General features: G+C 59.0%; 2 protein-coding genes and 2 non-coding genes across 4 annotated transcripts in view; 3 read left to right on the top strand and 1 right to left on the bottom strand.

Moving 5' to 3' along the window:
• Positions 1–3315: 3315 nt before the first annotated feature.
• Positions 3316–3443, top strand: LOC128070665 (small nucleolar RNA SNORA57). The gene has a single exon (XR_008201639.1). It is a non-coding gene; the product is annotated as a small nucleolar RNA SNORA57 (small nucleolar RNA).
• Positions 3444–7900: 4457 nt separating this feature from the next.
• SLC6A8 (solute carrier family 6 member 8) lies at positions 7901–16644 on the top strand. The gene is made up of 13 exons (XM_052663821.1): positions 7901–8487; positions 10027–10158; positions 10974–11223; positions 11626–11758; positions 12480–12614; positions 12740–12843; positions 12933–13057; positions 13616–13728; positions 13854–13991; positions 14081–14183; positions 14271–14371; positions 14463–14633; positions 15188–16644. The coding sequence occupies exons 1-13, from the start codon at positions 8226–8228 to the stop codon at positions 15326–15328; spliced, it is 1908 nt and encodes a 635-aa protein (XP_052519781.1). The 5' UTR covers positions 7901–8225; the 3' UTR covers positions 15329–16644.
• On the top strand, positions 14815–14886 carry TRNAS-GCU (transfer RNA serine (anticodon GCU)). Its single transcript has one exon. It is a non-coding gene; the product is annotated as a tRNA-Ser (tRNA).
• Positions 16645–20354: 3710 nt separating the features above from the next.
• BCAP31 (B cell receptor associated protein 31) overlaps positions 20355–23034 on the bottom strand; it is a 29021-nt gene continuing 26341 nt past the window's right edge. Inside the window, exons 6-8 of the mRNA XM_052663081.1 lie at positions 22482–22602; positions 21585–21685; positions 20355–20715 (exon numbers count right to left, since the gene is read on the bottom strand). Coding sequence (XP_052519041.1) covers positions 20677–20715; positions 21585–21685; positions 22482–22602 — 261 coding nt within the window. The 3' untranslated portion in view covers positions 20355–20676. The remainder of the gene's footprint in view (positions 20716–21584; positions 21686–22481; positions 22603–23034) is intronic.

The raw sequence follows: 23034 nt of genomic DNA on the forward strand, positions 1-23034 counted from the left end.
GCCAAGAAGTCAGGAGACAAGGAGGACATAAGCAATATCCAAGATAGGAGGGAAGGTGTCCAACCACGACCATTCCCAGGAGAGATTCCTAAGCCCCCTGAGAAGGCACTCACTCACAGCTTCCACTGAGGGGTATCCGGGCTCCCTTAAGAGATGCGAGTGGGGAACACAGCCCTCATTTTGGTGACACCATCAATGAGGGGGTTGAAATCAAGAGGAAGATTGGGTGGGACTAGGAAGGTGCACTTCCTAGCGTGGGAAGGGACTATGACCCTCAAGAAGGAGGTGCTCGCCTGCAACTTCTGCTTGGGGGTGCTACGAGGGCCTTAGTCCCAACAGCCCTCATGGGGAGCCGAGCTGCAAACCTTGAGGAAGCTTCAGAGAGTCCCCCAAATTGTTCTTCACCACAGTTCTGGTGCCTCAGAACCAGACTGACACTGTTATCCAGTATGGAGCTGGAGTCAGGCCCAAGGAGCCATAGAGGGGAACTGAGTCACCAGTGAGTGGGTTGGCCAAAAAAATTCCTTGGGCTTTAAAGTCAAAATAAAAATATTTTTCATTTTCACCATGAACTTTATTGAACAACATAGTCACTATTTTTTCCCACTAAAGAAAGAAAAAGTGAAGTCAATCAGTTGTGTCTGACTCTTTGCAACCCTGTGGACTGTAGCCTACCAGGCTCCTCTGTCTATGGGATTTTCCAGCCAAGAATACTGGAGTGGGTGACCATTTCCTTCTCCAGTGGATCTTCCTGACCCAGGGATTGAACCCGGGTCTCCCACATTGTAAACAGACACTTCACCGTCTGAGCCACCATTTTTCAGGCACTTTCATAATTCCATCTTGCCAAAACAGTTTGGCTTTTTGAGCAAAGAACTATTTCTGGTTCCTTTTACAGTCTTCCAGGGAATTGAAATATTTTCCACGAAGAGAATTTTGTAAACACCGAAATAAATGGAAATCCAAAGGTGGGCTGTCTGGTGAATATAGTGGATGAATCAGAACTTCCCAGCCAGGCTGTAACAGTTTTTGCCTGGTCATCAAAGAAACATGTGATCTTGTAGTCTCCTGATGGACAACTGTGTTTGCTGTTGACTTCAGTTGGTCTAATTGGGAGCAGTACTTGGAATTAATTGTTTGGTTTTCCGGAGGAGGTCATAACAGAGGACTCCCTTCCAATCCCACCATATATGCAACATCATCTTCTTTGGATAAATACCAGCTTTTGGTGTGGTTGGTAGTGGTTCATTTCACCGGGCCCACAATCTCTTCCATTCCACAATATTGTATAGTATCCACTTTCCATTCCCTGTCACAATTTGGTCCCCCCCCAACCCCCTGCCCCCTTAATTTATGTGAAACCCAAACATCAAAGTGACTAACATAATCAAGTTGGTGCAGATGATTTTCGATGCTTGATTTGGATATTTTGAATATGTCATCTATCTCATGCATGATGTAAAGTTAATTGTTCTCAGTTAAGGTCTCAGTTTGATCACTATCAACTTCAACTGGTCTCCCCAACCAAGGAGCATTGTCCAGTGACAAATTTCCAGCATGAAACTTCACAAACCACTTTCCACACATTCAATCAGTCACAGCACAAATCTTTTTTTTTTTTTTTTTTTTGCATTTCAGTTGCCTTTTTACCTTTGTTGAAATAATACAGCATAATATGTTGAAAATTCTGGTGTTTTTCTTCCATCTTCAATATTAAAATGGTTACACAAACGTTTACCGATTTTGATGCTTTTTTAAAAACGCTCACTGGTATGACAGAGTCACCAAAGAATCTAAGAGCATCGTTTTGAATGACGTTAAAGACAACTACGTGTTACTAGAACTAGCTTAGGGAAAAAAACGAACGAGCTTTTTAGCTTACCCCTATTTGCCCCTGTAATTAGGATGTCTGTATGGTTCTCTTGGTGAATCTTTTCAAGTCCTAAGAGACAGAGCAATAGGGGAGAATGATAAATATGAAAGGACAAAAGCCTCAGGTTCCTTCATGGCCAGAGAACCGGTCTCTGCTAGATTCCACAGGCGGTGTCAGCCACCACCTGAGAGGCTACTTGAATCTACCTGGCTTGGGATTAGTCCCAGCCACCCTCCACAGAGGAGAGCCACAGCCCAACAGATGGACTGAGATTATGCCCTTTGAGGTCCCATCATCAGGAAAGATGGTGCAGGAAAACGGGCCATAAGAGCATACCATGCCCAGCTCTCAGGTGAGGGTCCTTGGCTCTGTGTAGGAAAGAATCCAAGAGTGAGCCAGAGTAAAGTGAAAGCAGGTTTACAGAGAGAAACATACTCCTTAGCTTTCCTGGTGGCTCAGTGGTAAAGAATCCACCTGCCAATGCAGGAAACTCATGTTCGATCCTTGGATTGGGAAGATCCCTTGGAGGAGGGAATGGCAAACCACTCCACTAGTCTTGTCTGGACAATCTCATGGACAGAGGAGCCTGGTGGGCTACAGTCCTTGGGGTTGCAAAGCCTGGGGCACAACTTGGCGACTAAGCAGCAAACAACGCACTCGAAAGGCAGACTGCAGTGTGTCTCAGAGGCGACAGTGGGCCTGAAATATAGGTGCTTAGTTTTTAGGGGCTGGGTAGCTTCATAGGCTACCTAGGGGGAGGATTACCCCAACTATTTTGGAGAAGGGGTGGAGACTGACAAGAACTAGGCCATCGCCCTCTTTTTGGCCTTTTATGGTCAGCCTGTGAACTGTCTTGTCACCTGTGGGTGTGTCATTTAGTATGTTAATGCATTACATTGGGGCTCAAGGTCTACGGAAAGTAGAATCTTCTGCCATCTTGGACATAATCAGTTTTAACCAGTTTCTGTCATATCCTGCTTTTCTCAATGGGTGTGTCATTCTTTAAGGATTGTGCCTTGGCCCCTTTCTTCCTATCCCGGTAGCATAACCACCACTCATCAAGGGTGGGCCATGCCCAGTGACTTCATTCCCAAGAGGACAGGATGAAAACGGGGACATCTGTTGAACTACCATGACCTCAGCCAGGTGACCGAGGTCAGCACTAACAGTGGGAGTCATGTGGAAAGCATGGTGTCCTGCTGGGGTGTGATGAGAACGGCACTTTACTTCCACGGGCCTCCTCTCAATAACCATCCCCCTGTCATCTCAAGACATGAAAACCAGAAAAACTCCAAGGAGTCCTCCAGGACCTCCTCCAGGACACCAAAAATGAGGACTGTCACAGCCCAGAGGAACCAAAGAAGACGGGACGCCAATGCAGTATGGGATCCTGGGGCAGAAAAAAGACAAGAGGAAATATGAATATGACCGTGGACTGGAACCTTCCCTTTCTTGGCAGGGATCGGGCATGTGGTCCCGGGTTGCATAACGTACAGAGGCAGAGGGAAAGGGCCCTGGGTTGCTTGGCATCATGTCTTCAGTACCGGCAGCTTCAGGCACCAGGACAAAGGCAGAAAACTGGACCTCAGTGGGTGACAATGTAGAGCATTGGTTGATTATTGTAACAACGGGAGCACACAACGGAGAGTGTTAGTAACAGGGGAAGCTGGGAGTGGGGGTGGGAATTCTCAATATTAGCTCCGCTGTTGGTCTGTGCCTCTAAAGCTCTTCTGATAAAAAGACAGTTCATTTACAACACAGAAACCAATTTTAAAAATCCTGTTGGGGGAGGTCTGTGTGGATGAGCACAGCTGTTGGACCAGTGTGCTGTGCGGGCTGGGGAGGGGTAGGTTGTCCACCATCTGCCTCCGCAGGCTTCCAGCCTTTTGGGCGGCCCTCCCCCCAGCCCACCAGGCAGCCTGCACCTTTCTTCCCCTTTCCAGTGGCTGGAAGCACAAAGCCCTTCAAGGTAGACTCCAGTTTTTCCTTTGTTCCCAGCTAATTCTAACTCCAAAGCTTCCTGTGCCTGCCAGCCTCCAAAGAAGGGGAGCCCCCAACCTGCCCCCACCCTGTCTCCAGCTGTGAGACCCTCTTGGCATAACCAGTCACCCCAGGGCAGGGTGACCTCCCACTCAACCCACTACTCCGAAGACCCCAGTTTCAACCAGCACTGGTTCCAATCCCCAGCCCGAATTCCAAGGCCTCCCTGGACAATAGGAGCCCTCTGGGCTGGCCTTCCCTCTTTCCAGTTCTCCCCTCCTCCCCTCCCCTTCCTCTTCACCTCCTCCCTCTCACCCACAGTCTAATTGTGGCTTCTGCCTGGGGAATGCTTTGCATCTCACAGGGGAGGAGTGATTGGGAACCCACCTGGAAGGGCCAACCTTATGGCAGAAAGCGATGAAGAACTAAAGAGCCTCTTGATGAAGGTGAAAGAGGAGAGTGAAAAAGCTGGCTTAAAACTCAACATTCAAAAAACAAAGATCATGGCATCCGGTCCCATCACTTCATGAGAAATAGATGGGGAAAAAATGGAAATAGTGAGAGACTTTATTTCGGGGAGCTCCAAAATCACTGCAGATGGTAACTGCAGCCATGAAATGAAAAGACGCTTGCTCCTTGGAAGAAAAGCTATGACCAACCTAGACAGCATATTAAAAAGCAGAGACATAACTTTGCCAACAAAGGTTCGTCTAGCCAAAGCTATGGTTTTTCCAGTGGTCACGTACGGATGTGAGAGTTGGACCATAAAGAAGACTGAGCACTGAAAAACTGATCTTTTTAAACTGTGAAGTTGGAGAAGGCTTTTGAGAGCCCCTTGGACTGAAAGGAGATCCAACCAGTCAATCTTAAAGGAAAGCAGTCCTGAATATTTATTGGAAAGACTGACGCTGAAGCTGAAGCTCCAATACTTTGGCCACCTGATGTGATGAACTGACTCACTGGAAAAGACCTTGATGCTGGGAAAGATTGAAGGCAGGTGGAGAAGGGGGTGATAGAGGATGAGATGGTTGGATGGCATCACTGACTTGATGGGCATGAGTTTGAGCAGGCTCCGGGAACTGGTGATGGACAGGGAGGCCTGGTGTGCTGCAGTCCATGGGGTTGCAAAAGGTTGGACACGACTGAGTGACTGAACTGACTGGAAGGGCCATCAATACCTGGGCCCTGCCAGTGGAGGACAGCCTCCTGGCTTTCAGCTGAGGTTCTGCTGCAGCAGAGGGATGTGCTGGCAAAGCCCTGAGACCCCACTGAGGGTTGGAAACCCCTCTGCCTGTGTTCAAACACTGGAGACCTCCCTGTCTGCTGGGGCACTCCCATGGGCTGCTGGGGTCCACACACCAGAGGACCAGTCCATGAACTCCATGTGTCTCCGAAGGCCAGCTCACCTCAGTTGGACGTGGAAGGCTGTGTGGGTGTGGGTGTGGGTCAAGGCCCCCCTCAGCCTCCTCTCCAGCTTCCTGGGCCAGATAGCAGCTGACCTGAACCGTGCAGGACCAGAAGGTGGTAGGCAAGGAAGAAGCACCCCGGGTCATGGCCTGTGGGCCAGCTCCATGAATGTTACGTGGATCTTTGGTGTGAGGAAACCACAGGAGAGGACACGTGGGGAGGGCCTGGTCAGATTTGTGTCACTGAGAGAAGTGTGGGCCACAGGAGGGGGCCACGTGGGGTCCCGGGAGGCGGGAGGTGGTATCAGGAACCACTGGAACCAGCCTGTTGCAGCCCCTGAATGCGGACACCCCAGCTCCGAGTGGCTGGAGGTGGTCTCTGAAGGAGCTGGAGCCATTTTCCGCAGCCAGCTCACCCTTGAGAGTTCTCTGGGACCGAGTCACCTCTCCCTGAGAAGCCTCTGACCCCACCATGATCGCGGCAGGTGACAGCTCCCTCCCGTCCTGCCATTGGCCTTGACACGTGTCTCCTGCCCTCCCGGCAAGGTCACAGGGGGTCCCCACTCTTGGCTCTGCTCTTTTCACACCGTGTCCTTCTCAGAAAGTGCCAGCAGTTCACCGTATCCTCCTCCAGCCCTGCGATCCCTCTCCCCGCCAACCTCCTCAGAACAAGCAAGTTGTTACATTCTGGAGGCTCCTTGCCCCAGCCAGGACCTCACCATTCCTGAACTTGTCCCAGTAGTCACGTCACCCAGGTCCCCGCCACAGCCTCCCCTCAGAGGCATCACCCCACCCGGCCTGCAAATGGCGTTCTGCCCCTTCCCCTCTGCCTGCTTTGCTTATATACTCTTTTGCTCTCTCCAACGTGTCTGGGGGTGCCTGCGCTTGATTGGCCCCTGGCTTCCTCAGGCCATCTTTGGGTCCCATACTCCTCAGTTGCCTGTCTCCCAAGCTGCTTCACTCTGAGGCTGGGCCAGAGCTCCAGATCGGGGCTTCTGAGGAGTCAGGGAACCCTCGTCACCTTGGGAAGGGGGGTTCCCTGAGCTCCAGGCCCCGCCCCCAGCCTGAGCCCTGAGACCTTGCCCGTCTCCCCCAGCGGCCAGTCAAGGCTCCCGGAGCGAGCTCGGCTGGAGATGCTGCCCCTCCCTCACCTAACAAGCTCAAGCTGGCTCGGACCGGAACTGCTTTTCTTCCCAAAGCCGCCCGGAAGGCTGAGGGTTTAGCTTAACGGGATGAGCCATCTGGGGACTGCAGGGTGGCTCGCTCAGGGGAGCCTGGGACTGGGGGCAGGGGGTTGGGGGTGGGCACAGCGCGCATCTGCAGCCATGATGGTGACCCCTCCCTGTCCCCTCCTGGGGCTGCTCTCAGTCCTGGAAAATTCCAAACAGGCGGCTCAAGGGCTGCTGGGGAAGCAGCTGAAGAACCTGGGTCCTGCTGATCCCTGGGGAGAGAAAAGCGTGGAGTGGAGGCCTTTGGGGGAGGGTCTGTGCACCTGCCAAGCACCAGAGGGCACCCTTACCCTATAGTGCCACAGTCTCCTGCAGGTCGGGCATGTGGAGGGGCCGCAGGAATCCCTCCCACCGTCCACTTGGGTGAAAAAGTGCGGCCTTGTCCATCGGCCAGTCAGGCTTCCCTCGGCCTGTTCAGGAGAGTCAGCGAGCGCTGTCACTCCGAGCGCTGTCACTCCGACAACCGGGACACTGACAGACCAAGGCTGTCTCCCTGGGGGGTGTGGGGGACCCAAGGGCAGGAGACAGGGTCTCAGCAAAGCCCCTCAGCACACCTGGAGACAGACCCCCACACCGCCACCGCAGCCTTTCTGAGGGGGCTCGCTGGGCCCAGTGCTTCAGCAGGTAGAAGCAGCCTGCACCCCTGAGGTGGTGTCACGGGGCCCGGAAGCTGGAGGCCTTGGTACCCATCCTCAGCTGGGACTCAGAGATGGGCCAGGCTGCAAGAAGGAGGTTGGGGCGGGGGGCGCCCCAGGATGTCCAATAAGGTAGCCAGGCCAGCGGCTGGCCTCGAAGCGGGAAGGGCAAGTGAGGTGGCTGGACGGTGCTCCGGGCCCGGAGGAACCCGGGATCAGGGGCGGCTGGGCCCCGGGAAGGAGGCGCTGGCGGGCGCCCCAGGTAGCGGGCGGCCTCCAGCGGGAGCGGAGTCTCTGGCTCTGGAGAAGGGCGGGAGGAGGTGGGCGGGGTGACCAGGGCGGGGGGGCGGGCACCCGGAGGGGGAGGGGCGAGGCCCGTCCGCGGGGGGGCGGGGCGAGAGTGACGTCACCCTGGAGACGGTTCATAAGCGGCCAGTAGTCCGGCCAAGGAGGAGAGGCGAGATCAGAACGCGGTGGTGAGTCGCTGAGCTCGCTGCGGGCCGGAGAGCGGCTAAAGCCGCTGCCGCCGCCGCCGCCGCCGCCGCCGAGAAGGAGGGGCGAACGCCTAGGCCGCCGCAGACGCGGGAGCCGCAGGCGAGTCGGGCAGCCGCGCCGGGCCGGGCCGGGCCGCAGCGGGGGGGAGGGGGGGAGCGCGCGGGAGGTGCGGGCCGCAGGCTCCTGCTCCTGCTCCGGCCGCCGCTTGCAGACAGGGGGCTGCGGATGCCGCCCGCGCCCCGGCTAGGCTGAGCCTCAGGCCAGGCGAGCAACTGCCGCCGCCGCCGCCGCGGGAGCTGCGGGCAGGAGCCTCGGGAGCCGTCGCCGCCGCCCGATCGGGCCCCGCCGCCGCCCGCGAGCCCCCGGGCCCCCGACACACATGAGATTCTTTAGGCTCACTTTCAAGTGCTTCGTGGACTGCTTCTGACCGCGCCGCCCCCGCTGTCCCGCACCCCGCCCGCCTCCCGCCCGCCGCCCCGACCCCCCGGTCCGGCCGTCTTCGGCCCCCGGCGGGCCCGCGCCTTCGGGGCCTTTATCCCCCCCTGCGCCGCTGGCGACCCCGCGCCTGTCTGCCCGCCCGCCCCCGCGGGCCACCGTGCCCCCGGCCATGGCCAACAAGAGCGCGGAGAACGGCATCTACAGCGTGTCCGGCGAGGAGAAGAAGGGCCCCCTAATCGCTCCCGGGCCCGACGGAGCCTCGGCCAAGGGCGACGGCCCCGCGGCCCTGGGGGCGCCCGGCAGCCTCCTGGCCGTTCCGCCGCGCGAGACCTGGACGCGCCAGATGGACTTCATCATGTCGTGCGTGGGCTTCGCCGTGGGCCTGGGCAACGTGTGGCGCTTCCCCTACCTGTGCTACAAGAACGGCGGAGGTGAGCGCCGGGCCCCTCCCTAGCCCCACCGGGGCAGCAGGGCGAAGTCCAGCGGGTGGGGAGGCCCCCGGGCCGGCGAGGGAGGGGAAGGGCCGGGGGGCCGCCCCTTGCCCGCCGTCGCCGCTCGGTGGCCCAGCCAGGCGGCCACCCCCCTGGCTGGTCATGTGCCTGGCAACGTGGTGGGGGAGGGGGCCTGCGAAGGAAGCCTCGAGCTGTGTCCGCCCCCCACCCCAGCACCACCACCCGCAAGTGACTGGCCACTGAGGTGGCCGGGCGAGGCCTCCCGCCTCGGGGGAGGCCTCAGAGGTGAGGAGCCCTGGATGCCCCCTCCAATCAGGCACACAAGTGGCACATTGTGCCGGCCCCCCACGTGTGCACACACGAACACACACACAATGGGCCACTCTGTCCCTCCCCCTGCCTTCCCCTCCCTTCCCTTCTCTCTCTTCCTCTTGCCTCCCCTCCCCTCCCCTCCCCTCCCCTCCCCTCGAGCCTGGGCCTGGAACACTGGGTGCCGGAGCCAGGCTTGGGAAGCCGGCAGCCCGGGCCGCCTGGCGCCATTGCTGGACACACTGTATGCACACCCCATGCCTGCCCGCCCCAGCCCAGCTTAGCAACAGCGATGGGCACGCGTGTGTCCTGTGACTGCAAAGCAGCCCCAGGGGGGTGGTGGGAAAAGCTGCAGGGACGAGGTGGCAGGTGGGAAACTGAGGCTCAGAGCAAAGGCCTTGGCCCAAGGTCACAGCAGGAGGATGCGGAGACCGCAGGCCCAGCCAAGCGGCAGCCAAAGCTTAGCCTTTTGAGTAGTTGCCTGGTGAGCTGGGGCAAGGGTTGGGGGCCTGGAGGGGAGGGGTCCTCCACCCCCATCCTGGGCGCTCCTGTCTTGTTGTACCTGCCAGGCTCCCCCAACTTGGTCACTTCCTGTCCTTACTTAGCAACCCTTTCAGATACCCTGCACTCTGCTCACTGGTAGACAACTCTACCCACCGACCTTCTTCCTGGGCCTTCAGATGTGCGGGCAAGAGGCTCCCTTCCCTTACCCAAGCCCAGCGGGTCCCCAGGCCCGAGTGCCAACCACAGCCAACAGGCATGAGCATGCACACTCATTCATGCCCTCACAGTTCCTTCCTCTGCCGCCCAGCAAACTGCGGCTCAAGGGGTGGCTTGTATCCACAAGTGCGTGTCTCTGCCGTGCCCGTTAGTTAGCTCACCCTCGGTGAGTAGGGGCCAAAGCCCTATAGGGAAAACGGGCTCTCAGGAAACCAGAAGGAAATGGGGTTCTGCCCGATGCCCGCCCCCCCCCCCCCGCCGCAATACTATTCACCTTGGGCTCCTGAGTCAGCGGCCACCCCTTATACTGATTCACTCAGTGGGAAGTTATCATGGCCTGGGTGGAGCCTGAAGGTGGGGCTCCACCCACCCCCCAGGGCTTGGGAAGGCCCTGGGCTGTCTTACCGCACTTGTGCAGTTCTGGTCAGGTCCCCTGCCTGGCCGAGGGGCAACCCTGTGCAAGTGCCCACCTCCAGCTTTGTTCCCCAGGTGTGTTCCTTATTCCCTACGTCCTGATTGCCCTGATCGGAGGAATCCCCATCTTCTTCTTGGAGATCTCGCTGGGCCAGTTCATGAAGGCCGGCAGCATCAACGTCTGGAATATCTGCCCCCTGTTCAAAGGTGAGCAGCTCTGGCAGCCCGTGTGTGACCCCTGTGGACCTCTGCCTTTCTCCACCCCTGGGACAAAGATGGTACCCACTACAGTAAACCTCATCCTGTCTGAGCACCAGGCTTGTCATATGGCCCCCAAGCTGCGAGGATTTGAAGACCACCTACCTGGGTGACCCTGGTGGGGGCAGAGAGGATGGACCTCTCCCCGTCCCCGCCGGGTGAGAAAGCCCTGTCCAGCACCCTTGGGGCTGGAAGGAGGGTGGCTGGGTGTGAGACACGATGGCAGGAAAAGCTGAAGGAGCTGACACTAGGCTGTGGCACAGACTCATGAAGTGACTGGCTGAGGTTGCCCCTGAGAGGGTGACTGTCTGCCACCCTGCCCCAGGTTCCCAGTTGGGAGGGGCGGGAAACAGGTGAAGTCTTGCCCTTCCTTCACCCATCATGCTGGCAGTGGGACTCAGGGGATGACAGGTGTGAGACTAGGGAAACAGGACTTGCCTCTCATGCTGGGATGTGTGCTTGTCCGAGGGCTGGGGAGGAAGCAGGGGGCTGGGGGAGAAACAGGGCCTGATTTTTGGCCACAGATTGAGAGGTCTGCCTGGCCTGGGGCACTTGTACAAGGAAAGTTGGGGGCTCAGAGGGGTCTGGGTGGACAGCAACAGAAGGGTCTGGTTGCACTGAGGGGGGTCAAAGTCAGGAGATGTGGGGAGCAGGATGTTAGGGGCCCAGCAGGGACCACCGGCACTGCCCGGTCAGCAGATTGTGGGAGCAATGGGGGGCTGGCCAGGGATGAGCCTGGATAGAGACTCTCCCCTGCTCCCCAGGCCTGGGCTACGCCTCCATGGTGATCGTCTTCTACTGCAACACCTATTACATCATGGTGCTGGCCTGGGGCTTCTATTATCTGGTGAAGTCCTTCACCACCACGCTGCCCTGGGCCACGTGTGGCCACACGTGGAACACTCCCGATTGTGTGGAGATCTTCCGCCACGAAGACTGTGCCAATGCCACCATGGCCAACCTCACATGTGACCAGCTTGCCGACCGCCGGTCCCCAGTCATCGAGTTCTGGGAGTGAGTCAAAGCACCTCGGAGCCAGGCCTAGTCTGTCTTGCCTCCTGCATGTAGCTTGTGTGTGCACATGTGTGTATGTGCATGTGCGCACAGGTACATGCACATGGGTGTGTCCCGGGCCCCGCCCTGGAGGCATTCCATCAGGGATGCAGAGCAGGCTGTGCCTGCCTGGGGAGGGAAGCAGGAACTGCTGTTGGGCCCACTGGGGATGGCATGGTGCTGGGCCACCTGGGGGTCCAGGCACACAGACTGCAGGGACCCCAGGCTGGGGACTTACACCAGGCCTCCCAGAAGCACTGGTGGGACCAGCTAGACTCAAGAGCTGCCAGAGCAATGCCACCCAGGACAACCCCAGTCTCTTGGCCTCTGCAGGCACAACTCTCATGGGCTTTCCTTCTCCAGGAACAAAGTCTTGCGGCTCTCCGGAGGGCTGGAGGTGCCGGGGGCCCTCAACTGGGAGGTGACCCTGTGTCTGCTGACCTGCTGGGTGCTGGTCTATTTCTGTGTCTGGAAGGGGGTCAAGTCAACAGGCAAGGTATAGCCGGGGGAGACCCTGGGGCTGGGTCACCACTGCCTGGGCGTGGGGTGCAGCTGCCAGGGACCACTGCTGCCACGGGAGGTGACTGCATCAGGGGTTGTACTTCAGTCCGGCCCCTGAGCCCCACCGCCCCTGCAGTGGCTGCCCCTTCCCTGGGGGTGGGGCATCCCTGTCCCGCCTTCCCACCCTCCCAGTTTGTCAATTCCGGCTCAGGTTTAGGGTTCTGGTCAGTTTTAGGGTGTGGGTAGACCCGGTCTACTGCCTGTTTCTATCCCCTGATGTGTGGCCTAGAGGGCCCCAGCGGGAAGCCTGGACACATCGCTCCTTCAGGGGCCCACTGTCCGGCTGGGGGGACCACTGAACAGACACAAAATAAGAGCGTGCTGAGCAGGCGGACCTGCTCGGGAGGCAGACACCTTCGGTGTTATCTCACTCTTACCTGTCTCTGGCGGGCTGAGTTCTAATCCCAAGGACCTTGCGAGCACATGACCTAGAGTCAGGGGACCAGGGAGCATGGGACCTGACCCTGTCCCCCCTCCCTGCAGCTAACCTTGCTTGCTTTGGGGCTGCCAGTACCCCAGCTGAGCACAGCCTCCTTTGGGAGCCATGGCTCTGACTAGAAGGCAGGGTAGGGGGCGGTGGTTTGAGTGGCCAGCATGGGGGGTACTGCGGCCTTCCCAGCAGGACCCCGCTCTGAGCAGCCTGACCCCCCCCCCAGATCGTGTATTTCACCGCTACATTCCCCTATGTGGTCCTCGTTGTGCTGCTGGTGCGCGGAGTGCTGCTACCTGGCGCTTTGGATGGCATCATCTACTATCTCAAGCCTGACTGGTCAAAGCTGGCATCCCCTCAGGTGAGGGAGAGCAGAGGGAGGGGACACGGTGGTGGTGGGGGACAGGGTGGGGGACAGGCACCCCAGCAGGGCTTCCCACACCTTCTCTTCCCTGGCTCACCTCCTCTTCCCTGGCTCACCTCCAGGTATGGATTGACGCAGGGACACAGATCTTCTTCTCTTATGCCATCGGCTTGGGGGCTCTCACCGCCCTGGGCAGCTACAATCGCTTCAACAACAACTGCTACAAGTAGGCACTGTAGCCGGCCGCCCCTGCCCTGCCCTACCCACCTGTGGGCGGCAGGCAGTCTCAAGAGCCTGCGTGTCCCCCGTCCACAGGGATGCCATCATACTCGCCCTCATCAACAGCGGGACCAGCTTCTTTGCAGGCTTCGTGGTGTTCTCCATCCTGGGCTTCATGGCCACAGAACAGGGCGTGCACATCTCCAAGGTAGCAGAATCAGGTAAAGAACCCCCAGCCCCAGCAAGCCCCAGCCGGGCTTCTGGAGCCGCAGCTGGACCACGGATATGAACACACGCAAATAGCCATTGTGAGAAATGGGGAAAAGTCCAACTCAATTTGTCCCATCAGTGTGGGCCAGGAGGAGGCCTGGCTGAGCTCAGGGCCGGAGCCCCAAGCCCCCATCTGTGTCTCTCCAGGGGCCTCGGGGTGTGTCCTCCTTGCAGAGTGTTGCCCAGGGAAAGGGTGGCCTTTTCTGGGTCCGTGGGAACCTGTGACTGCAATGGGTGCTGGAACCCAGGCCCCAAAGGCTGAGCCAGACATCCCCATTGCAGGTGTCAGTCTACCAAGGGCCTGTGGGAACCTGCCATCGTGGTCCCTGGCATGGCCCACACACAGGGGTGGGAGTGGCCTGGTGATACTTTGCCACAAGTGGGAAGGCCTCTGTCCACAGGGTACCCTGCCATAGTTCATTACCCTGGTGCTGGGGGGCAGGGTGGGGTGAGGGACAAGATGTGGGTGGGGGGCTCTGGATGTCCACACCCCGCACCTTCTCCCTCAGGCCCTGGCCTGGCTTTCATTGCCTATCCGCGGGCCGTCACACTGATGCCCGTGGCTCCGCTCTGGGCAGCCCTGTTCTTCTTCATGCTGTTGCTGCTTGGTCTCGACAGCCAGGTTTGCAAGGGGTTGTGGGCCTAAGAGGTGTGTGATGGGGGGTGGTCGTGGGCCTAGGGCACCCTGGGCACCAGGAGACCGTGGGTGGGCAGGGGAGGGGCCCAGCCTGAGTTGCCCGGCTACAGTTTGTAGGTGTTGAAGGCTTCATCACTGGCCTGCTGGACCTCCTCCCAGCCTCCTACTACTTCCGGTTCCAAAGGGAGATCTCCGTGGCCCTCTGCTGCACCATCTGCTTTGTCATCGACCTCTCCATGGTGACCGATGTGAGTACGAGTGGGACGTGGGCTGCCCACCCCTACCCCTCCTTGCAGGCGGCCAGCTGCCAGCCCCCCTGACCCGGCCCCCTCCGCAGGGCGGGATGTATGTCTTCCAGCTGTTTGACTACTACTCAGCCAGTGGCACCACGCTGCTCTGGCAGGCCTTCTGGGAGTGTGTGGTGGTCGCCTGGGTGTACGGTAGGTCGGGGTCAACAGGCGAGCCAGGCTGGGGCAGTCAGGGGCAGCGGTGGGCGTCTCGAGCTCTGGCCCGCCCTGTCTCTGCAGGAGCTGATCGCTTCATGGACGACGTGGCCTGCATGATCGGGTACCGACCTTGCCCCTGGATGAAATGGTGCTGGTCTTTCTTCACCCCACTGGTGTGCATGGTAAGGGAGAAGGCCGGGCAGGGTGCAGGGCACCCAGGGGCCAGCTGGCCGTGGCTGCTGGGGATGAGTGCCAAGCTTCTCTCACCCACAGGGCATCTTCATCTTCAACATGGTCTACCACGAGCCGCTGGTCTACAACAATACCTACGTGTACCCATGGTGGGGCGAGGCCGTGGGCTGGGCCTTTGCGCTCTCCTCCATGCTGTGTGTGCCCCTCCACCTCCTGGGCTGCCTCCTCAGGGCCAAGGGGACCATGGCTGAGGTCAGTGCCCCATGCCCCCCTCCATCCACGGCCCCCCCTTGGGTCCAGACAGGACCTCCAGGGTGCCTGGGGTGCCCTCGATGGGGTATAGGTGGAAGAGAAATGGGCCCTCCAGGGCCTCAGGTCATGAGAGATCTGTCCCCAGCCTCTGCTTTTACAGCCACTCAACCCTCCACTGGCTTCCCTGGTAGCTCAGATGGTAAAGCGTCTGCCTGCTATGCGGGAGACCCAGGTTTGATCCCTGGGTTGGGAAGATCCCCCTGGAGAAGGAAATGGCCGCCCACTCCAGTACCCTTGCCTGGAAAAATCCCATGGACGGAGGAACCTGGTGGGCGACAGTCCATGGGGTCGCAGTCAACTGAGCGACTGCACTCACTCACTCGACCCTCCCCTGAACCTGGTTTCCCTAGTGCAGGTGTCGCAGCCTGGCCAGCGACCCCAGGAGGGCTGGTCTGGGGCTCCAAGTTGGTGGCAGGTGGCGGGAAGTGGCCAGAGGCCCAGGGTGAGCGGGGGCCCCTCCCCAGGCACTCAAGGCACCCCCCTCTCTCCCACAGCGCTGGCAGCACCTGACGCAGCCCATCTGGGGCCTCCACCACCTGGAATACAGAGCTCAAGACTCGGATGTCAGGGGCCTGACCACCCTGACCCCAGTGTCTGAGAGCAGCAAGGTGGTGGTGGTGGAGAGCGTCATGTGATGGGCCCCCGGCACCAGCTCCCCCTCTTGTAGCCATAGCACCCCTGCTTTAGCACCCCCCCCACGCCTCCTGGGGGGCTTACCTTTCCCTGCCACTCAATGGGGGTCTGCCTGCCTGGGGTGGGGGGAGGGGAGGAAGCACCAGAGTGCTTATAACTCAACTTTTTTTTCCATTTTTAATAAAACACCAAAAAAAATACAACCCACCAAAAATAGATGCCTCCCCCACCCCCATAATCAAGCTGGTGCACACGCTGCTCCCCAGCATTACCCCCCCCCACCCACCGCTAGTACCCGCTGCAGTCTCACCTCAGCCCGCTGCTCCCTGCCTGCCTCTCCAGGTTCTGCCCGACACACCCTTGGGTGGCCCCCACCCCAGAGGTGGCAGTGTGGGGCCCAGGATTGGAGAGCAGAGGGGGAAGGTGGGGGGCACAGCTGCAGAACCAAGGCAGATACTTCAGCTGGGCTAGACCCCTCTCCCCATCCCCGATCTAGACGCTTAGAGAGCCAGCCAGCAACGGGACCTTCGGTTCCTGCGCCAATTGCCACCAATATCAATTGTGTGAGCTTGTGTATGAGTGCACGTGTGTGTGAGTACATAGGGTATAGATCTCTTCTCTCTTAGCAATGGTGAATACCAGGTGTAAGTTGTGCCTGTGGGCAAATGAGGCTTGTATTTTGCACATTTTATAAAAACTTGAGAGATTTCTGCTTGTATATTTCTAAGAGAAACACCCCAATGTCCCTCTCCTTGCCATGCCCCGTCCCTTTCAGCCCCTTATACCTGTGCCCCCCAGCCAAGGAGTGTGAATTTCTAGATCTAATTTTCATAGGCAAAACAGAAGCTTCAAGCTATCAAGTGTGCAAGTCCATCGTGTGGGTATGCATGTGCAGTCCCCAGCCCCAGACCAGTGGAAAAGTGCAAGGTGGTGGGGGAGACTCACTGGGTGTCCCCACAAGTCGAGGGGGTTGGCCGGTGCATCACCATGGGGGCCCGGGGCTTCCCACCTGGCCTGCTCAGGCTGGCCCCCACCCTGCCCTCTGGGATGGGCACCACCACTGCAGGGACCCAAGGTGGGCACCAGCCTAGGTATGGCTCCCACCTGAGAGCTTCAGGCTGATACCCTGTCCATGTCTCAAATCCTCCATGTGGCAGGTTCACTGAACCCTGTGTGTCATGTCTAGTCCTGAAGGGGCCCTTGAGGGGCTTCCCTCACACCCTGACATGGGCTGGATGGGTGGGGCTGGGGGAGGGCCAGGGTCCAGTGGGGACGCCCTTACTGTGCTAAAAGCCACTGCAAACAGCAATAAAGATCATTTTCCAAAGATGGCTCCTGCTTGTCAGGTGTTGGGGGGCAGTCAGGGGATGAAGGGGTATGAGCCCTCCCCACCTTGAGTGGCTTCCCTGGGCAAGTGTTGGTTCTAAGGTCTGTACACCTGGCACAGTTCCAGGAACAGTGTAGGGAGCTGACATATGGGGCCCAAGGGCAACTAAAAAGGAACACACCAAGCAGGGTAGGTGGGTGTTAAGTCTGGGCTCTGTAGCTTCTCAAGGGTGCTCCTCTGAGAGCAGGTAGGGCCCTGGGGAAGGTTGGTCACTGGGCAGGACCAGGGCACTAGCAGGTGCGGTCACCAGGTTAGTGACCTACCTGCACCTGATGCTGGGAAAGATGGAGGGCAGGAGAAGGGGGTGATGGAGGATGAGATGGTTGGATGACATCACTGACCCCATGGACATGCTGCAGTCCATAGGGTTGCAAAGAGTTGCGCACAACTTGGCAACTGAACAACTAACAGGTTTGCGGATGGCTGGGACCCCAAGAAGAGTGGTGTTGCCAGGCCCTGCACTAGGAAGACAAGGTTCAGAGGGGACAGTGTTATCTACCAAGTAGAAATGTCTAGACAAGGAGTTTGAAGTTCTAGAAAGTCTGCACTGTAGACAGAACTTTGGAAGTTCTCATTACATAAAGACAGCCCTGAGCCTGGATGAGTCCCTGGGTAGCTAGAGAGGGAGCCTTGGCCCAGGCACCGAGCCCTGGGGCCCTGGGACACTCTGGACACAGAGTGGGGGCTGGCTGCAGAGTCAGGAAAGTTGGGAGGGACACCCCTCCACCACCCAGAACACGCATGTGAGGGCCCACCATCCTCTCCAAGTGTCAGGGAGGAGGGGGTGATGGGCTCTGTTGGAGCTTTGGTGATCAGATCACACAGGACAAGAGAAATCTGGGGTGAGGGGAAATGCAAAAACCTGATCAGGATGGCATTAAGGGGTGGAAACAACCCAAGTCTCCGCAGAGAGGAACAAAAAGGAGCTCCATCCTGAAAATTGAGGGAAATTCTGACAAGATGGATGAACCTCTGGGACATGACACATGGTGGAAAGCAGCTGGAAGACATCCTGTGTGACTTGACCTCTCTGAGGAGTGCAATTCCAAGAGAAAGTGGGGGGAGGGGGAAATTAGTGTTCAGTGGGGACAGTGTCCGTTTGGAGAGAGGGAACAGTTCAGGAGATGCACAATGGGGATGGCTGCACACGACGGAAATGCACTTACTGCCATTCAACTGCCATCCTGAAAATGATTCTGGGGGAAGTTTGAGACTACACACGCCTTGGCACGAGGTTTCAGAGGGGCTGGGAAGAAGTGGACCAAGGAAATCCATTCAGGATCCATCCAGAGTAACAGGAGGGAGGGTGGGGTGAGACACAGACACGGGTGGCCAGGGCCAGTCTGCTTATCAGCTGAGGCGGGCCTTCCCGGGGTGGGCATCAAGGTAGGGTACCGGCTGCCTGCTCTGAATGCCAGCCTGGGCAGAAGGGATGGGGTGGCCCTTCAGAGAAAACAGAGAACTGGCTCCTCTTCAGTCCCTCACAGGCCATTCCCCCTGTTTAGCCAGGCAGCGACCCCTTAGTGAGGGGAGGGCCTGAGCTCTCAACTGGACAGCCAGGGGTGGGCTCTGACTTGTGCCAGTCATAAGCAAACGCTCTGGTGGTCACCAAGGAGAACCTTGGTGTAGGTCACTGGAGCCTGGGGAGGAATATCAGCTGAGTAGGCCCCACCCCAAGTCAAGCTGGGCCTCTGGAGCCTCGGCTGGCGGAGGCACCTCCCTGGCGAGATGGTGGCCCAGCCCCTGCAGTGCCAACGCCTGGCCTGCCAACCCAACCCTTGTCCCACCCTTCTCTGAAAGGCTCCTCATCCTACAAGCTTCTGCTCTCACCACACCCTCAACCCCAAGAAGCCCGTGCGCTGGTGGGTCAGCGCCACCAGTGTGGCTTTCCCAAAAAGGCCCTCACACCCTCCAACTCAACAGTCCCTGCCGCCCCAGGCCCTCGCCACTCCACACCCTGCATGTGCTGTCGTGTCTGCCTCTTCGCGAACCAATGGACTGTAGGCCACCAGGCTCCTCTGTCTGGGGGAGTTTCCAGGCCAGAATACTGGAGTGGGTTGCCATTTCCTCCTCCAGGGGATCTTCTGACCCTGAGTCACACCAGCTCCCTCACATCTCCATTCTTCTAGCCATGGCCGTGCCTTGGCTCACATCCTTGTCACCTCTTGCCAAATGGCCTCCAGGCCACCTGCCACCAGGCAAGACTCAGAAAACATCAACAGCGCAGTAAGGGGCACTTGACAGAGGTCATGCTGCTTGGCTGGGTCCTGTTAACTAGGGAACCCGTCCCTGCAGTAGACAGAGGACATGCAGACCAGCAGTGGGAGAGACAGGCCAGGAGATGGATCAGCCCAGCCCCGTGGTGCCCACGAGGTTACCAGAGGTGCAAGCAAGGCAGAGACTATTGGGTACAGTGGCTTACAGCCCCACTCTAAGCAGAGGCTGCCGGCTGACAGCAGCCTTCAGAATGGGCCGGAGCGGGGAGTGCCCACAGCTGGCCCTCCAGTCTTAAGCAAGGTGGGCACCATGCTTTCCACTTTTAAGAGCTGGCCATCCCCGTCACTCTTTTCTCGTCCCCAGCTAGCTGCTTCCCTTCCGCCCAGCCCAGGGAAGAACCTAAGGGCCCACAGTGCGGACTTTGGCCTGCAGGAGTTCAGAGCAAGGCGAGCTCAGCGAGGCCGAGGTAGTCAGGGAACACTTCCTGGAAAAGTGGGACGAGCTCTCAGCCTTGGCATAGCAACCAGAGGGTGTCATCTGCAGCCTCCCTTCACGGCAGACACCACCTAGAAGGCTGCCCGGAAAGGGGGGGGTGGCACTCTCCATGAGAACGTGGGCAAAGAACACTGCTGAAGGGAGCCACCAGCCTGAGCCTGGTGGGAGAAGCTGGTGCTCAATGCTGGCTGTCTGCACTCCCGTTTCCAGGGGCCCCCGAATGCCGACAAAAGACACCTCCGACCTGCCCCCAACCCCTCTCACCCAGTCCTCAGAAGCAGAAAAACACTAGAGCCTCCTTGATGGCAGCCACCTGCCAAGGCAGCCCAGGGGGTGTCCAGGCCAGAGCAGGCTCATGGGGTGGCGGAGGGGACCCCAAGAGACACCTGGAGGCTCTGCCCACTGCCTCTGTTTGCCCTTGGCCAGGCGTAGGTCACCACCAAGGGCACGTCTTCACTCTCTCTGGCATTAGTCAGAGGTCATCCTGGAAACCTTCAGGAGGAGGCGGGGCAGGGAGGGACTAGTGGCACTCTGCCATGCTCTATCTGGCCTCAATGTGATGAACAGGACCCAGAGGAGGCGGGTGAGGCTGCCACCCGGAAGCCCAGTGGGTTCCCTGTGTCTCCCGAGCTCCCCTGGGCCCAGAAGATGACGGGGCCAACATGCCCCACATGGCCGTCAAGCCAGGCCTGGCCTGGGGTGCCCGAGGCAGGGCATAGATGGGGCAAGTGCAAGCCTGCACCTGGCCTGGGAGGAGGGAGCCTTTGGGAATTAGAACAAAGGCAGGGAAAAGCGTCCTGCAGGCCTCTGGGGCCAAGCCTGAGGCCAGGGTCTCTGCCCGAGCTGCCTGCCATCAGTGTCTCAGCTGGTCCAGGCGGGGGGATCACAAGGCGGCCTCCCCGCGGCCTCAGTCACACGCACGCAGCACAGACATGACACAACAGACTTTATTGCCCCCCACGAAGCTATTCTTCCTGCTCTGCCTGCCTTGCGGCAGGACCGGAGGAGAGGGGCCTTAGGAGCCCAGAATATCAGCATGCGACATCGAGGGGCTTAGCCCAGTGGGAAGCAAGCCCTGCCGCAGCCTGGCTCATTCTGGGGGGGGGAGGGGGACCCGGATCCCCTAAGGAATGCAGGCAGTGCATGGAACAGCAAGCGGCATGAGGGAACAGAAGCGCAAAGGAGAGAATGGCGGTACCGGAGCGAGGCCAGGCCCTCCAGCGGTAGCCGGCTGTGGGCGGCCGGGGAGCATCACTCCTCCTTCTTGTCCGAGGGGCCATCTACTGCCGCCTGCAGAGGAGACAGAAGATTGCAAAGCGGTGGAGGGGGGCAGGGTGCACTCCTCCCCTTTGCCTTCCAGTCCCCTCAGCCCCAAAGACCCAGCCGGGCGCCCCTTTCACCACATGCCAGGCAGCCGGAAGCCCCTCCTGAGCAGCCCCTCACTGAAGCTGCTGCTCTTTCCCATCTCCTGGGCCTCACCTGCCCTCCCTCTCATCCTCACAGTGGCCTCCACATTTGCAAGTCCCTCCCACATCCTGCCTGCGAGCCTGCTCTCAACTCCAGCTCTTGGTCCTCCTTTGGGGGCTGGGGACAGTCTCTCCACCCTCTGTGGCACCCCAACTTGGGCCCCCAAGCACTCAGTCAAGCTGTCAGAGCTCAGGGATATTTCCGTAGCCCTCACGCCCAGCTTCCGGTCTCCCGGAGCATCTGGAAATGGGGCAAGTGACTAGGACCTGTGATGCTCCCTGCTCTCTGCCCCAGTGCAGGGAAGGCCTGGGGCAGGGAGGGGAGTTTCCCATTAATCTCTCTGGTACTTGCTGGGGCCCTTCAGTAAACCTGAACAGGAGTCAGGGGGGCTCCAAACTGTGCACCAGGGGTACATGGCAGGAAAGGACCTCTTCTCAAGGGCACTGATGCTGGGCACGAGGCTGGGAAGGCCCACAGCGCAAAGGGCTGGCCTGGAGACCACCTTGCTAAGTGACTGCCATCTACCAGGCCACAGACCTCCTACCCAAGGAAGGGTTCTGGCTATTGGGGCCCAGACTGGCACTGGCTGGAGCAGCACTAAAGGAAATCAGGGGAACTGGGAGAGACTGTAGCCAGCTTGCTGCCAAGGCCTCGCCAAGCAGACAGGTCGGCCCAGAGGCTGAGGGGCTGACCTGCAGCTTCGTGTGCTCCTCCAACAGGCGGTCATACTCCTTGGTGAGGCCCTTAGACTGCTTCCGCATGGCCAGAGCTTCATTTTCCGCCTTCTCCAGTTCTGGGGGGAGCACAAGTGGTGAGGGAAGGAAAATGAAAAGATGAGGTTGAGGGAGAAAAGCCCTGTTTACTGGAGACAGCAGATGCGGCTGCCCCAGGTCCGCCCCCAGTGAGTGTGTCTGGGAGACCCCTCCTCTCTCAAGAAGACTCCTCCGCCAGCTGCTGTGGAAGCATCCAGAAAGGGAGTCTCCAGAAGTGGGAGAGGCCTGGCCAACAAACCTGGAGCAACAGAAGACATCGGGGCTCCCTCCCCCCAAACCCTGTCATGGAGAGACCCTGTGTGGCTCTCAGCAGGAGTGACTTCAGGGGGGCTGGAGGCCTGGGAGAAACATTCTGAAAAGGTTCGGGGCGAGAGCAGCAGCGGGACCCCGGCCTTGAAGCTGGGAACAAGAGACGTGTCAAGAGAGGGCTTTAGGAAGGAAGCAGATGGGAGCATCACTAGCAGCTCTGGTTTAGCCTGCCTTCCCCACCCACCAGGCCCCTGCTGACAAGACAGAGTGCCATTCCCCATGCCTGGCACTGGCTGAGATGCTCTGGAGGTAGCCCCTGCATCTCTGGGGTGCCTGGGCCCTCCTTGGTGGGACCCTGCACAGACTGCTAAACCACGAAGCCCCGCTGGCTGAGGCCAACCCCAGCTGGGCTTCGGCTGGGCGAGCTGGGAGCCACTGTTTACTTTCACCCAGCTCTTCAGCCTGCGTGCGAGTCTGGTATGAATCCTTTGGCACAGAAGGTGCGGCAGCCACCCACGGAGGCTCCAGAGTTCTGGGGGCCACGGGCGACCTGAGGGTAGCGCTCACTTTGCTTGTTGACAGCCAGCTCGTCCTTCAGCCTCTTGAGATCAGCCTTCAGGCTCCTGTTCTCTTCCTGCACCTTCTCTTCGCTGTCCCTGCCACCCAACTTGGTGACACCGCCAGCTTCCTAGGAAGAGCGCCAAGGATCCAGGTCACTCAGGTGGAGGAGGGGAGAGGGGAGGGAGGGAGAGAAGGCCTGGTCCGTCCTCCCCACTGAGCTGGGATTCTTCAAGCTGCCCTGGGCACTGGCCCCTTCGGAAATGTCAGCACAGAATCGGGCCACTGTGTGTTCCCAGCCACCTGCTACAGCTCACAGGCCACACGCCCTGCCTGCCCTGGCTCCATTCTCAGCAGCTCCTCCGAGTTTACCCCCAAGCTAGCCAACAACTCAACTTGCTGTCATTTGGGGACTGCAGCCAGTCAACCCCAACTGATCCAGACCCTCCCGTCTCCCTCTCCCCAAGCGCCACCCTTCACTCTAGCCAAGACGACTCCACACAGCACTGCCAGGCCAACTGTCTTTTGCCTCTGAATCCAGCTCCGTCCATCTCCTCCTCCT

Source organism: Budorcas taxicolor, chromosome X (assembly GCF_023091745.1).
Source record: "Budorcas taxicolor isolate Tak-1 chromosome X, Takin1.1, whole genome shotgun sequence".
Classification (NCBI taxonomy): Eukaryota; Metazoa; Chordata; class Mammalia; order Artiodactyla; family Bovidae; genus Budorcas; species Budorcas taxicolor.